This window comes from Sphaerodactylus townsendi, linkage group LG06 (genome assembly GCF_021028975.2).
Source record: "Sphaerodactylus townsendi isolate TG3544 linkage group LG06, MPM_Stown_v2.3, whole genome shotgun sequence".
NCBI lineage: Eukaryota > Metazoa > Chordata > Lepidosauria > Squamata > Sphaerodactylidae > Sphaerodactylus > Sphaerodactylus townsendi.
Genome location: NC_059430.1, coordinates 43,642,691 through 43,657,447, shown reverse-complemented (window position 1 = coordinate 43,657,447; position 14,757 = coordinate 43,642,691). Strand labels below are relative to the sequence as shown.

Genomic DNA, 14,757 nt, shown 5'->3' with positions numbered 1-14,757 from the left:
CACTAACCATTGTAGGACATGGAAATAGTTCTCATTTCCTTGAGGAAAAGGAAAACAGGCCACTTGAGACCAAGCTGTCCTTTCATGGTTTGGCCTCCAGTGATGATAGTTACCAGAAATTAACTCTGGAGAGCGCATCCCCCAATCTGTAACAACACTGGGTTACTCTGTGTGACCTACCGCTTTCCCTGGGGGAGGTAGACAGAATCATTACCGTTCCAATTTAGTGCTCACACAGCACCTAGAGTTTCAAAGGTGCAGAAACATCACAGGCCTATCTATCGTTAAATAAGATGCACCCTTTTGTCACACCATTTGACTCAGACCTGGCTGGCAGTGGCACAATCCAGAAGTGGATGCTAACTGCCTCCTGTGCCGTCGGCAGCCAGCGGTGAGCCAAACTCCTGCAGCATGTTGGTGCCGTCCATTGTGGTGCCCAAAGCAGTCGCTTCAGCAGTTTGGCAAGAGAACCGGCCCTGCAGCTACCTGAAATCCTCACTCTGCTGGGAATGGCACAGCCTCTGCTCCTGTTTAATTGCCCAAGAAAAGTAACTAAGATAACATGTTTTCCACTTCCTAACCAAAATAGAGGGCACCAGTGAGAAGTCCCACAGTTAATCAGAACTTTGTTTCTCAGAGAGGACAGAAAAGGAAATGAATCAACTTAATTAGAAATACTGGCATCTTTCTTCAGAAATGTACTGAGGCAACTTCATTGTATCCCAGAAAAAAAAAAAAGAGAGAGAGAGAGAGAGAGAGAGAGAGAGAGAGAGAGAGAGAGAGAGAGAGAGAGAGAGAGAGAGAGAGAGAGAGATGGCTGCTTAAAAGCGAGGCTTGTTCTTGGGCAGGAACCATTACAGTAACTTCATTGATCCGTCTCCACCAGTAATGGGCCTTCTTAAATGTCACTGAGCGCAGCCCACAAAACAGTTCACATGTTGCCTGTGGACATGGCAGCCCTCGCTCTGATTAACCGGGGCCCGTTTGAATAACCAGCTGATCCAAGTGGGAGAGCATTTCTTTGCTTCTACCAAGTCAAGCTGCCAGTGAAGAGATGCACATTGGACTGTGCCCCTCCTCTACAACCCCCCCCCCCCCCGAAGATTTGCTGGTCCATTTGCTGATCCATTTTTGTGTCGACGTTTCCTCCTTCAGGTTAACTTAACTGTCTTGAGTGTCTTGCACATGCATGATCATTTGAACATGTTCTGAGATCCATCACCTCTTTTTTACATTTTCCTTTATGGGTTTCTCCCCTTCCTTCCACAGAGTTCTCAGCACTAGCGACACCTCTGCAGCAGAGCCAAGATGTTGGTGCTACTGGCTGGTATTTTTGTGATCCACACTGCAACTGTGATCATGCTATTTGTCTCCACCATTGCTAATGTAAGTAACAAGTCAGCAGATGCACTCTGCTTGTTGATCTCTTCCACTTTGGTATAGTCCAAGGAAGGAAAGCACTCCTTTTCAATCTGAGACCCAATATATTTTTCAGATAGAAGGGCCAACTCCATGGTTCTATGAGAATACAAAAAGTTCAATGGTATATATATATGACTTAAGGTTCTGAAGCTTTGCTTACCTGCCGCTGAAATCTATAACACAAGTCACGCCCTGAGATCTGGAATTTTCCCTATTTATTAACCAAAAGAAACCAGCAATTCAAGGCAGCCTAGAGGTGTGGAAAGAACGGGCGATGTTTCCACACCCTCCTATCCTGGAGTAGAAAACACCTGGGCACTCCCCACTCAAAAACCAGTTGAGTGAGTGAGATTAGAAGATACTAGTTTTGCGATGCTTTATCATCCCACCTGTCAGACTGTCTGCTGTATAATTATAAGGTCTTTCCCTGCTCGTCTGCTTCTGGAACTATAAAATATTCTCACAAACTGTTTGGGCAAAGTAAGGAACCAGGACGATTGTCTAATGTCATTTTTGACTGAGATGGGTAATTTTCTTTCAGCCTGAAGGCACATCTGATTCTCTGCTTTTTGGGGAAAGGGAGGGTCTCTGAATCTGGAAGCAGGTCTTCCTGTCTCCAGCACCAGCTGCTAACACTGGAAACAGAAGTAGCATTTGAAAGCATATGGAGACCTGGGTGTGGGCTCCTTCTCTAGCTCCTTTGCTATCTGTGGCACTTGGCTGCTGAGCTGTTTCCCAGTTTTCCAGAACCAGTGCTTCAGTCTGGAAGCCCAATACTCCTGACTCCTGTGCTCACATGGCCCTAGTTGGCCCACCTCTGATCTAGACTGGCTCCTCCCACCCTGAAGCAGAACACTGCAAGCTCCAACTCCAAAGCTGCTAGATCTTAGTGGTTTTGCTGCTACTGCATATGAGCAAATGCTGGAGAGCAGCCTCACTCAGGACCAAAGCATGTGCTTCATGGCTGCTTTTAAAAATAAAACATCCAAGTTTTATAAAAAACAAGTGGAAATCATTTTAGGAGGTAGACTGGAACAAAATAATTACTTGTGTTAGATAACGAGGTTTATGGTTGAAACTTGGGTGAATTGTAATAATCACATGGAGCTGCTGACAAACGCAGATGCATTTTGTAAAGGTTCAAGTGTGGCTTTCCCCCACATTTCAAATGTACACCAGCAAATGCTGATGATCATATTTGGCTGAGATTCATGGCAAGTGGGGGACATTTCTGTAATGTTAATTCCTTAAATCACTCTTCAGGCTAAAACGACACAGAGTCGGGTAGCACATTAAAGGCCAAGCTAGTTCAACAAATTAGACGCTTCAGTCCCCTTTTATTCGTGCTTTGAGATGGTCTCATCACTGTCCTGCTTTGTCTCCCAGTGTCTGTCCTTAACTGACTTACCATCAATTAATTTAAGAACCAAACGCATTCCAGACCCTCCTCTCAGGCAGCGTCATTTTCCTTCTCCACAGCTTATGACTATAGTGCCCTCTGGTGGGCACTTACATCTTTAAAACATTACCTTGCAAAAAATTCCATACATGTACTATGTACCCTTTGCTGGAGACTTCAAGAGGGTGGGGCAAAGTATTCCAAATGCTTTTTGTCCAGCCTGGGCCAAACCAGTAAGAAGAAGTATATGAATTATTTAGGTGCTTCATGATTGATTAGTCCTGCCTGCTTACAAGGAACACACATTGTAATATATACTTATATAAATAACATATTTTCTGTTAGATTTTTGATAAGCACCATTGTCTGGTGGTCTGTGTGCTTCTTGCAATGAAGGCCTGATTATGCTGGCAAAGAGGAAAATGTTCAGGCCTGTGTGTGTGTCAGCAGCATCGAGTCACTGAGCTGCAAGATCAGCAGTCTTGCCAAGTGAAAATGGCCTTATATTCAGGAGGAAAAAATGCAAAACATCCATCAGTCTATCACTTATACACAGTCAGACACCTTCTGTCTGTCTGTCAGACTGTCACTTATACACAGCCAGGAACTCCTGCCTGAAAGGCATTAGCTGGCAAAGCTTTGGGAATGCCGATTTCCTCAAGCCCTCAACAGCAAGCACAAGAGGAAAAGCTAAATGTTTCAGGGAAAGCAGACAGCTGTGCCTCTTTGCCAACAACACACAACAGCCTGAGGTACAGTTTTGAAAGGAGGCTTGTGTACTGAGAATTAGAAATTCACAAGCAACGAAAAGGCTGTCTAGTCCAATCCCAGAAAACAGACCAGTCCATTTACTCCCACCCACAAATCAATAGACTGCAGAGAGCAGGTGTCTCAACTGCAAGGTCTGAGGCCAGAATCCTCATATTATCATCATTATTTATATATATTTCCCAAGTGTGCCCCTTATATCCACAGATTACGGCCATGCTTAACCAAAACAGACTTTTCTGCAAACACCCTGGGTTTACAGAAAAATCTGAAAAGTTAAAGGAAATTAATTGGGAAATTGAGATTCCCTCTAAATAAATGTTTGAAAGCTGGAAGAGGCCCGATGATGGCTGTTCTAACAGTGAATCCCTGGAGACTGGTGGTGACTGCAGCAGGGGTGGAGCCTGGGAGCCCAGCCATGACAGAGCCCAGGAGCTGCCACTGGGCCCATCTGCGGCAATAGATACAGGGAGTCACTTCAGACCTTGTGCAGCAAATGCCAGGAGCCATTCCAGGCTGAGAGCAGCTCCTAGGCACTGCCACCACTGCGGTTAGGATCCATAGTGAGTTGCACTGGACATCCATGAGAGGAGATAGGATTCCCTCCTCCTATGACTGTTGTGGGTCTCTCATTTGTCTATATACTAATGAAATCAGCCCAAATCTGACAGTTCTTAAATGTGGTGACTGGAGCTGGGAATGTGCAAGATAAATCTTTCTACAAACTTGATAAATGCCCCAGGTTTGCAGAAAAATGTGAAATCTTTTTTAAAAATCCAGGTGGGGTGCTTAAAAGAAACAAAATGATAAGTGGAGCACCTGCATGTTTAACAAACGGAAGCCCTCAGTGGCTGTTGCTAGGCAACCACAGATTCCAGGTTTTGTTAGTAAGAGGCGGGGGGAAAGAGGACTGAAGACAGAAGGGCGTATAAAAATAGGCTGGCTGTTGGGTAATAATAATAATAATAATAATAATAATAATAATAAGAAGAAGAAGAAGAAGAAGAAGAAGAAGAAGAAGAAGAAGAAGAAGAAGAAGAAGAAGAAGAAGAAGAAGAAGAAGAAGAAGAAGAAGAAGAAGAAGAAGAAGAAGAAGAAGAGGAGGAGGAGGAGGAGGAGGAGGAGGAGGAGGGGGAGGGGGAGGGGAGGACGACGAGTTTGGATTTATATCCCCCCTTTCTCTCCTGCAGGAGATTCAAAGGGGCTTACAATCTCCTTGCCCTTCCCCCCTCACAACAAACACCATGTGAGGTGGGTGGGGCTGAGAGAGCTCCGAGAAGCTGTGACTAGCCCAAGGTCACTCAGCTGGCAAGTGTGGGAGTGTACAGGCTAATCTGAATTCCCCAAATAAGCCTCCACAGCTAGGTGGCAGAGCTGGGAATCAAGAGCCCGGTTCCTCCATTGATTAGATGCTAACCTGCAGCAGCTCTTAACTGACCTTCCTCACAGCCACAGGAAGCAGGTAAATGGGAGAGGCTTTGGGGGCTTTCAGGAAAGGAAAAGAGGAAATAGTGGGGGAGGGAAATGAGATGCCCCTGTGATTCCTTGCAGGTTCCTGCTTGTTATTTCCTAAGCTGAGCGACAAAGAAGATCTGACAGTTATTGTTGTTGTTTTGAAGCAGCTAGGCGGATTCTACATGGACCAAAAACAGCAGTGTGAAAACAGTGTAAAATGGTTTAAAACGATGTAAAAGAGTTTACACCGTTTTCACACCGCTGTTTTTGCCCCATGCAGAATCCACCCCAGAAAGGGTGTTTGGAGTCCTAACGGGTTGCATGTCATTAACTTTTGTCCTTCATCCTATTTTCTTCAAGCAAATTACACCTGCCTCAAGATGTCTTGGGGGGAAGGGGCATAATGGTGCCTGTAATCTCCCCTTATACAGACCAAACAGCAGCTGTGGTGGAATTTGCAAAATTCCTGGCCCCCAAGCCATGACCAGGCCTTGATCCCCACCCCCAATGTAGTTGTTTTTGTCTTTTAAAATAGACAGCAGAACGACTCTTGCAGATCTCCTACATCAAACATAGCAACTGGGATAATTCTAGATCTGAGCCTAAACCATCCATCAAATATCTTTAAAAAGAGCAGTGTTCCCAACAATTCAGCTTTTTGCCCCCTCGGTGGCCATTCCTTTTAACCCTGGAAAAGCAGGAGACATCATATGGTCATGAGGATCAAAAGAGGAGAATATTTTTGTCAATTTTACTTACTTATTAGTTCCACCCAGTTGTTATTTTTAGAGCGGGGTTGGGGAAGAAATCATTTGATCTGAGTTTTAACCAGGCATGGCAAAAAATAGCAGAATTTCATCTGGATACAGTCAGTTTCTCTCCTGTTAGGGTTATTCATATGATTTTTGAGCATTCAGCACCAAAAGAAAAATGACTAGCAAAACCTGCTGTCAGGGGGGCCCCTGGTAACCTGTGTTTGCTCAAAGATGCCCCATATATTGATATCAGAGATGTTTCCTGAAAGGCAACATTACTAATAAAGTAACCTTACTTCTCATGAAAAAGGAGTGGTTGTGGCTCCATAGTAAAGCACCTTATAAACACCTTCCAAAAAGAAAATTAGTGGTAGAGCATAACTATATGAATCCCATATAAGGTTGTAGATGAGGATAAATGAGCTTGCCAAGGCATGAAAGCCAACAAATGCTACCTGCAGCGACCACTATGCCAAGATGTCCCAAGAACCCAAAATATCTCAAGGATGAAGGAGGAACTGTTTTGTTTTGTTTTTGGATGAGTTTCAGTACAAAGATGTCTCACTTACCTTGCAGGATAAGCAGAGTTACACCCTTCTAAGCCCACTGACTTCAATAAACTTATAAGGGTATTCAGGATTGCTCTGTCAGTCACATATCTTTCTAGATAATTTATGGAGATGAGCCAGTAAAGTGAACTGGAAGACAACACCCTGGAAAAGGGTGCTAACCCCGTAACATTCGTCTTTAAGAGCAGCCAAGCTCCATCAAGTCGGCATTCCTCTGAGAACAATGTAGTTCTGATCACCACTGCAGACCATTATGATTATTTCAATCAGGTGACTGCAGTGCAGGTTACTTCTGGAAATTACCTCCCAAGGACAGTGATCTCAGTTCAGATTGGGCTCCAGGGAAGCTGTACATTTGAAATGACCTTAAACAGTTTGCTGTCTATCAAGTAGCTTATCCTCTTAATTATCAAAAAGAATATTCCGTACCTTTAAGGGTCAAATAGTGTGAAACAGTTTCCTTAAATCATGCTTAATAAACACAAAGGTATTCCTACCTTCACAATGATAATTTTTACTACTGTTATAATTTGTATATCCTTACAATGATATGTCTCAAACACAAACATTTTGTAAAGGAATTGCTTGGTTTAAGCCTTTCCACAACAACCATCATTGGTGACAGCTCACCAGTTGCTTCCTCCCATAAATTCCTTATTTGGTCAGGGCTGCTGATCTTGGTGTCTGGAGCTTTGATCCCCAGCTCTGCTGGGATATCTTCTGCACCAAGCATAGGGACTTCAGCCTTCTGGTTTGGCTTACCTAGGCCATTAAACTTTAGGGAGGAGAGGACGCTTGTGGTTTTTAAGGAATGGCTGGGGAATGAGTCAAAAACTGCTATTTCCAAACCATATTATCTGACAGTTATTGTCAGATAATTATCTGAAAAAGAATCATTCATGTGGGGTTCCCGATCAAGGTTGGAAAATGTGTTGAAACTAATCTGGGTCTAATTAGTGCCTGAGTGGAAGGCCACCCAAAGTCTTCTATGTATACCACCTGAAATTTCCTTATTGAAGAAAGGAGAACATAAAATGTAATAACTGTCTGGTAAACAGCTTGAGGACTGATGGTTAAATGGCTTATTACCAAATCTCCATTAATAAGCAATACTTGATAGGATATGCTCCACTGGATTTCTGGGATATTTTTTCAGTTAATCTGATTAGAAATGTTAAGTACCCAGATGCATTGTTGACTGGTGAAATAATTTAAAAGCATATATAATGACTTCTCAAACTCACTCTCTCTGTCTCTCTGTGTGTAAAATACTGTCAAGTCACAGTCAATTTAAAGTGACCCCATAGGGTTTTCAAAGCAAGAGACTAACAGAAGTGGTTTGCCGTTTTCCTACTGCTGTATGGTGACCATGAAATTCCATGTTGGTGTCTCATTCAAGTACTAACCAGGGCCAACCTTGCTTAGCTTCTGAGATCTGATACAGCCTGAGCCCAGATGACCTCTGATGGATATTCCTGTATAATAACAACCCATCATTTAAATAAAAAAGAAGCTAGAACAACACTGAACAACAGGAAGGACATTCTGAAGCCAAAACCTGAGGAATCCACAACAACATATTTATTTTTCCAGAACTCTGTTGCTTTACCACTTGTTATTTTGACACATCTTCTACCTCAGTTGAATTAAAATCATAAAGCTGGATTTTTTTTTGCTTAGCTGATTACTTTCTGCCTGGAATTTATACCCATTATTGTGAGTTCTATCCTCTGCTGCCAATAGGAACAGCTCCCTGCCCTCTTCTAAGTGACAGCCATTCAAATAAAAGAGAGCAATCATGTCCTGTCCTCCCTGCCCCAACTTCCTCTTTTCCAGACTGGTCATTCCCAAGTCCTGCAGCCTTTCCTCACAGGGCTTGGCCTCCATGCCTCTGACCATCCTGGTTGCTCTCCTCTGCACTCACTCCATTCTGTCTACATCCTTTTTGAAATAAAGCCTCCAGAACTGCATGTAGTACTCCAGGCGTGGCCTGATTAATATACAGCTCTGAGGGGACCAACTTCTGTGATCTGCTGACTGCCCTGATAAAGATTATGGGGAAGCTCTGTATTTGTCTCAGAAAACATTGCCCTGTGCAGACAGCAAGCTCTGAAGATTTTGCTTGGGAGGTGACCACAGGAAGGATACTGGGAAAAGGGCTTCTCGCATGCAAACACCTCCATACATATCTCAACTAACCATACTGGTCCCTATCTAGACAAAAGCCTTATTAATTGAGGTTTCAGTCCTAACAACATTTTCCTGGTGTAAGCATCATTGAATAAAAGGATACTTATTTTTGAGTAGACTTGTTTAGAGTTGTTCCTTGGGTCAGCATATCTAGAAGGTCAGCATATCTAGAATGTGCACTTGACTCAGAATTTTATATATCTGGATAATCTTCAAAAGAAATAGAACAGAGGAATTGATTTTCACTGCAATCTGCAAGTGGTGACCAGACTCAGCACCCTTTCTTTCTACAAAAGCAGTTCTTAAGGAGGATTCAGGGCAGAGCCTTTGAAAACGAGCTATCACCATCACAGCTTTCTATCATATTTTTAATAGGACAAAATTAAAAGAACTGAACAAATGTCACTGGATTCAGAGTGTACTAAACCAGCTGCCTCTTTAAATTTTTGTTAAAATTGTATATAACCTGCTTTTCTAACGCACAATTAAGAAATTATATAAATTAATTAATTAAATGAAAATGAAAAAAATAATGTATAATTAAGAAATTAATGTATAATTAAGAAATAATTAAGAACAGAAAAAAGACACACATTTGCCAAATTATGAAGTTCTCTGGCTATGTAATTTAGAAAGCATTTCAATTGAGGAATGTAGATCTTTTATCTGGATGCAGAGGAGAGGAGAGTGATACAAGCCACATTGGGGAGAAAGGTTAGGCATAAATGAAGTAAATAAATATAATTATATGAACTGCAAGAATTAATGTTAGTTGCTGTACTACCCTAGCTGCCTTTCTGGAGTTAGCATGATAAGTTGATTTTCTTGATGAGAAACCCATAAAAACCATGCATTGTTCTTCTGTTTCAATTTAGGCCTGGATGGTAAACAAAAATAACTCATCTGGACTCTGGAAGCACTGTATAGAAAGCCACTGTGAGGATGTCACATTCCCAGAAGATGAACTCTGTAAGAGACTATTCAGTTATCTCTGAGTTATCTGCACTGTTTGCTTCATGGGGCTTTGTTTAGCTCCAAGTGGTGCCTTCCCATTAATCTCTCTCTCTCTCTCTCTCTCTCATGATTCCAGCTGCCCTCAAGGCAGTCCAAGCCTTCATGATCCTGGCCATCATCTTCTCCTTCATCTCCCTGGTCATGTTCATGGTGCAACTGTTCACTATGGAGAAAGGGAAACGCTTCTACATCACCGGAGGCATCCTGCTGATTTGCTGTAAGTAACACCCACAGCCTGTGCCATTTTGGGAAGCACAAATCCTTGGCCTAGAGCAGTGGTGGCGAACCTATGGCACGAGTGCCAGAGGTGGCACTCAGAGCCCTCTTTGTGGGCATGCAAGCTATTGCCCCAGTTTGAGTACTCAGCAGTGCCATAGCGACAAGGGGACGAGGGGTGCACAACGCACTGGGCACACGCCCCTATGAAGGTGTGGCGAGGGTGTTCTGAGGGTGGGACAGGGGTGTTTCAGGACATTCCAGGGGCATTCCAGGGCAGGGTGGGGCAAGGCAAGGGCACAGGGTGCACGCGTGCCCCAGGGGCAGTTTCACCTCACTCCGCCCCTGGCACTCAGTCTCTAAAAGGTTCGCCTTCACTGGCCTAGAGAGAAAAACTTACTCAGGGCTGCAATCCTGTGCACACTTATTGGAAAGCAAGCCCCAAGGAAGCAGTGTGTACATGCACATGATTGTGCTGTGCACACAACCAGGATTTAGGATGACTGGAATGTTCCAGTGGTTGGGGAGCAGATTGGCTACAGCACAGTAGGGCATAGAACAGGGAGCAAGAGGCTAAGTATCTGCCCCAAACCCTTTCCTTTATTTATTTACTGAAAGTATTGATAAGGCCAGAGTTCCATAAGACCTGCTGTGGTAGGTAGGGTTGCCTGCATTAAGTTGAGAAGTTCCTGGAGGTTTGGGGGTATAACCTGGAATGGCAGGGTTTGTGGAGAGAAGGAACCTCAGCAGGGTATAATGCCACAGAGTTCACCTCCCAAGCCAGCCATTTCCTGCAAGGGAACTGATCTCTGTATTCTGGAGATTAGTTGTAATTCCAAGAAATCTCTAGGCTCCACATGGAGGTTGGCATCCATTGACTGGCAGGAGAGAGAGAGGGACTGGTTCAACTGTCAGGAGTCATCCCAACCAACAGCTGTGTTCTTAGCTATGGCAAACAGCAGGCTTCTTGGGCAACTGGCTGCCCTGTCTGCCTGCCAATGAGGGAGAACATTGCGTGGAACAGCAACCAAAGCTTCTTGCTGTGCATTCAAGTGCAGGGAAGCAGCAGGGCTCTTGGGCTGCTGGCCAGCTGCATCCAGAGAGAATACAAAGGCTGCTGGATTCTGCTCTTCATCCTCTGAACTACAATAGTAGTCATGCCAAAGATAACAAGAAAAAAAAATCAGAGTTGTGATTTTTTGCTTCTCTGCAACTAGAAAAGAAAGGCACTGCTAGTAGAGTAAGTGGGGGGAGATAGAAATAGCAAAAGTCACTGCCATGGCTCACATTTAATGTTCAGGGAGTCGTTAAACCTGTCTAAATAAGGATTCTATCATATGAGTGAAAATAAGGTCTCTATAACATCAGTTACCACAACCTGTTGCATGTATTAGAAGCCTTATGATAATAATCTGGTACACAATTATGTTTAAAAATGAACCCTCTACCTGAATATTTTTCATGTTCAGATTGGACCAGGGAATCAATCCTTGCCACTCTGGCTATCTCTCTGGGCCTTCTTTGCTCACTTCTGTTAGACACCACTGTGGCATCTGAGATGTTTCTCTCTTTCTCTTCACAGGGCTATGCATTTTGATCGCTGCCTCCATCTACACAGCCCGATTCCCACAATACCTCAACTCACCTCAGTATCACCATGGCTACTCTTTCATATTGGTCTGGATCTGCTTTTGCTTCAGCTTCATCATTGGTGTTCTGTACCTTGTGCTTAGAAAGAAATGAGGGTCCTGAGGATGAAATGGGGAGGGAGGATTGGAAATATCGGGGGTGGGGGGGGGCTGGTGGGAGGGATGTGAAGTCATTTTCACAACAAGAACGGTTTGCCAAAAGAAATGAATCATACACTGCTCAGCTAACTTGCCCAATCCCAAACATGAATCCACCAGAGAGAGAAAAGCCACTCCAGGCCCTCCATTTGTAATGGATAAACGGGACCATGAAGATGCTTGAAGAACTGCCAGAGCAGCCAGATGCTGTCTTCTGACTAACAAAATGGCATGCACAATTCCACTGTAAAGAACCTTAACTTTTCTGCCTCCCCGATGATGGGCAAACTAATTGAGATATAAGCTTTTCAGCTTTCTTCCCCAAACCTTCTGCAGCTGTGATGCATTCCCCCATGCTCCCTGTAGGCAATTCTCACTCGTTATGAGAGATGTTAATTTTTGTGCCCAGTAAAATGATGGTACAGAACCACTAGATACATTTTTACAAAGGTTAAATACATGAAATGTGGAACCAATCAAACTGAAGTGAGACTGAATCCCAGTATTAGGTTTTCTGTTTCCATCGCCTTCACATTTCATTCTTAAGAAGGAACTGGAGCTACTGGTGCTGATGAGAGTAGAAGAAAAACTATGGGGACAAGAGAGGGGCAAATGTGAGTGGCCGAGGGGAGGCTAGGTAGGGGTAGAAGCAGACAGGCAAACATTCCTACAGGATGGGATTCTTAATGCTGAAATGAGGGTCATTAGGATGGGATTTCCGTTACAGTTCACAACGTGTCTACAAAGACCTCCCAGAGTCCCACTGATGCCACAGAACTGAAAGGTCTTTCTGAGATAGATGTAGTCTACAAGCAATGAGTCAGAAAGGGTGGCAATAGTCTAATCAGTGAGACATTCTCCTTTGGCTTCTAGGAGCGTTCCTGTCTCCACAAAAGGAGATTTGTATGACTAGCTGTCCTGCCATTGTTGAAAACCTAAAGAAGGGGAGGTGGGCTTCTATTTGGAGGATAAGGTTTTTAATCATGGATGTTGCACTGAAAGTATGATCTGACTTGGGTGAGGGAGAAACTTTAATATCACAGAATAATTTACACACACCCACCCAACACACATATGGTAGAACTAGCTACCTGAGTCAGGGTTTGAGATGACTGCATGACTTCAAGAAAGGACCTTCACTGTGTTGTGTCAATCTTCAGTTTCTGCCTATACTGTCAATGCATTCAATGTGACCCCCTCTTGGGGAGGGGGGAAGTAAGAAGAAAGTCAGCTCATGACATTTAGCAAATGGATGTAAGCAGGAAATGGCTGCATGGGAACAGAACGGATTTCTTATAGTGTCATAGTGACTGTCTGCATCAAGACATTCAGGCCAGATACTCCTGTCAGTTAGATCCATCTAAGTAGCGACTGGTAAGAAGTTGGTTGACTCTCTCTCTGCTTCATCCCGCTTAGCCTTGTGTAAGGGGTAACAAAAGCCAGTTTTGAATGTGAGGTAGGAGATGCAAAGAAAAAGCTTCCCTGTATGACTTGGCAGAACTTTGCAGTCTTATTTGCTGCAACCAGTACAGATCTACTGTGTGTACTTAGTTTGCATGACAGAAGACTACAGTCCTTGCAGATCCTGTGCTGGAGTGCAAACTTCACTCTGTAGCCAATGCAGTGCATGCACAGAAGCCCCCCAGGACAGCTATTTTGCCTCACCAGCATCACATTTGAATCTGGCTTAATTCAGGGCTGCAGCAGGTTTAGTATAAACAGTATTCCCTTTCTCTCTTTGTTACATTCTTTTTACATGTAAGCTTTTTGGAATTTGGTGGATATGTTCTAATATTGTACTTACTATTTCTCTGTGTGCAGTCATTGTAAATATTTTGATACAGATATTCCTGAATGGAGGGATATTAAAAAAAAACACCAATACAATCCATTTCCTTTTCTCATAGATAAGAACCTTGTTTGAATTTATTTCATTTCAGTATGTGCTACTGTTCCTTTTCCCCTCTATATAGTCAGGTTTGAATGTCAAAATGAGCATTTCTCCATGATCCTTTACTAAAGAGCTCTGAACACTTTAAATAAGGGCCAAGCTAGATATGATGCCTTTCATCAGCTTTGCATGTGAATCAGAGGACAGTTCTCAGAGATCACATGCAATTGACCATTATGCCACTTATAGGTGTTCCACATTTAAAGAGCAAAGCAACTTACCATTACCCCCATGGGTTTATAAGGGATTGCTCAGATTCATGAAGGATTGTCCTCAACCACTATTGGTCATGAAGCAATGGAACTTCCACACAGGAGCAGCAGTGGCGTACGAGGTTAAGAGCTCATGTCGCTAATCTGGAGGAATGGGTTTGATTCTCTGCTCTGCCGCCTGAGCTGTGGAGGCTTATCTGGGGAATTCAGATTAGCCTGTACACTCCCGCACACACCAGCTGGGTGACCTTGGGCTAGTCACAGCTTCTCGGAGCTCTCTCAGCCCCACCCACCTCACAGGGTGTTTGTTATGAGGGGGGAAGGGCAAGGAGATTGTAAGCCCCTTTGAGTCTCCTGCAGGAGAGAAAGGGGGGATATAAATCCAAACTCCTCCTCCTCCTCCTCCTCCTCCTTCTTCATATATAAAGGCAGTAAAAAATTGTTTTCCAGATGCTGAGGGCAAGCTACCAAAGGTGGCACCCTCAGCCATGCTTCTTTAAAGCTTCCCAGGACCATTGCTTGGCACTGTGCAAGACAGAGCTTGGATGCCAGCCGCTGTGCAAGCAAAAACCCTCTCTTCACCAGGCAGAAAGAGGTCACTGTTTTCTCCTTATTCCCAGCTCTTAGCAGCAACTCCCTCTACCACGCTGAGCTGGCCCACAGTTTCTGTTAATGCTTAACAGCTGGAGGGGGAAGTAGGAGAAGCTGCACTAGCAAGGGGGGCAGAAAGCCCCTTAGCTAGTCATGGTTTCAGACTGGAAAGCTTTTTGTTCTGATCCAGCATATTATTATTTAATTTGTATTGGCAACTTTGGATCTTATCTGTCAGACAATGTCCACAGTCTGACATCAGTTACTTTTGCTCGCCCCCTTCCCCAGATACCTGGAAAATTCATTCATTTTGATTGAGCTGGAAACAATTCATGCCCCAGGGTGGCTGCACTCTGGCTATGACCAGTTTCTATGCTACTCTTCAGTGCTGTGCTGGGTATGTGTTCTCAACTTGCCTGTTCAAGCAT

The 14,757-nt window shown here is 43.8% G+C and overlaps 1 protein-coding gene across 1 annotated transcript in view; it reads left to right on the top strand.

Annotated features, from left to right (window-relative positions):
* EMP1 (epithelial membrane protein 1) overlaps window positions 1-13,481 on the top strand; it is a 31,635-nt gene extending 18,154 nt beyond the window's left edge. The window contains exons 2-5 of the mRNA XM_048501975.1: window positions 1,270-1,386; window positions 9,434-9,527; window positions 9,649-9,789; window positions 11,371-13,481. Coding sequence (XP_048357932.1) covers window positions 1,309-1,386; window positions 9,434-9,527; window positions 9,649-9,789; window positions 11,371-11,531 — 474 coding nt within the window. The 5' untranslated portion in view covers window positions 1,270-1,308 and the 3' untranslated portion in view covers window positions 11,532-13,481. The remainder of the gene's footprint in view (window positions 1-1,269; window positions 1,387-9,433; window positions 9,528-9,648; window positions 9,790-11,370) is intronic.
* The last annotated feature ends 1,276 nt before the right edge of the window (window positions 13,482-14,757 follow it).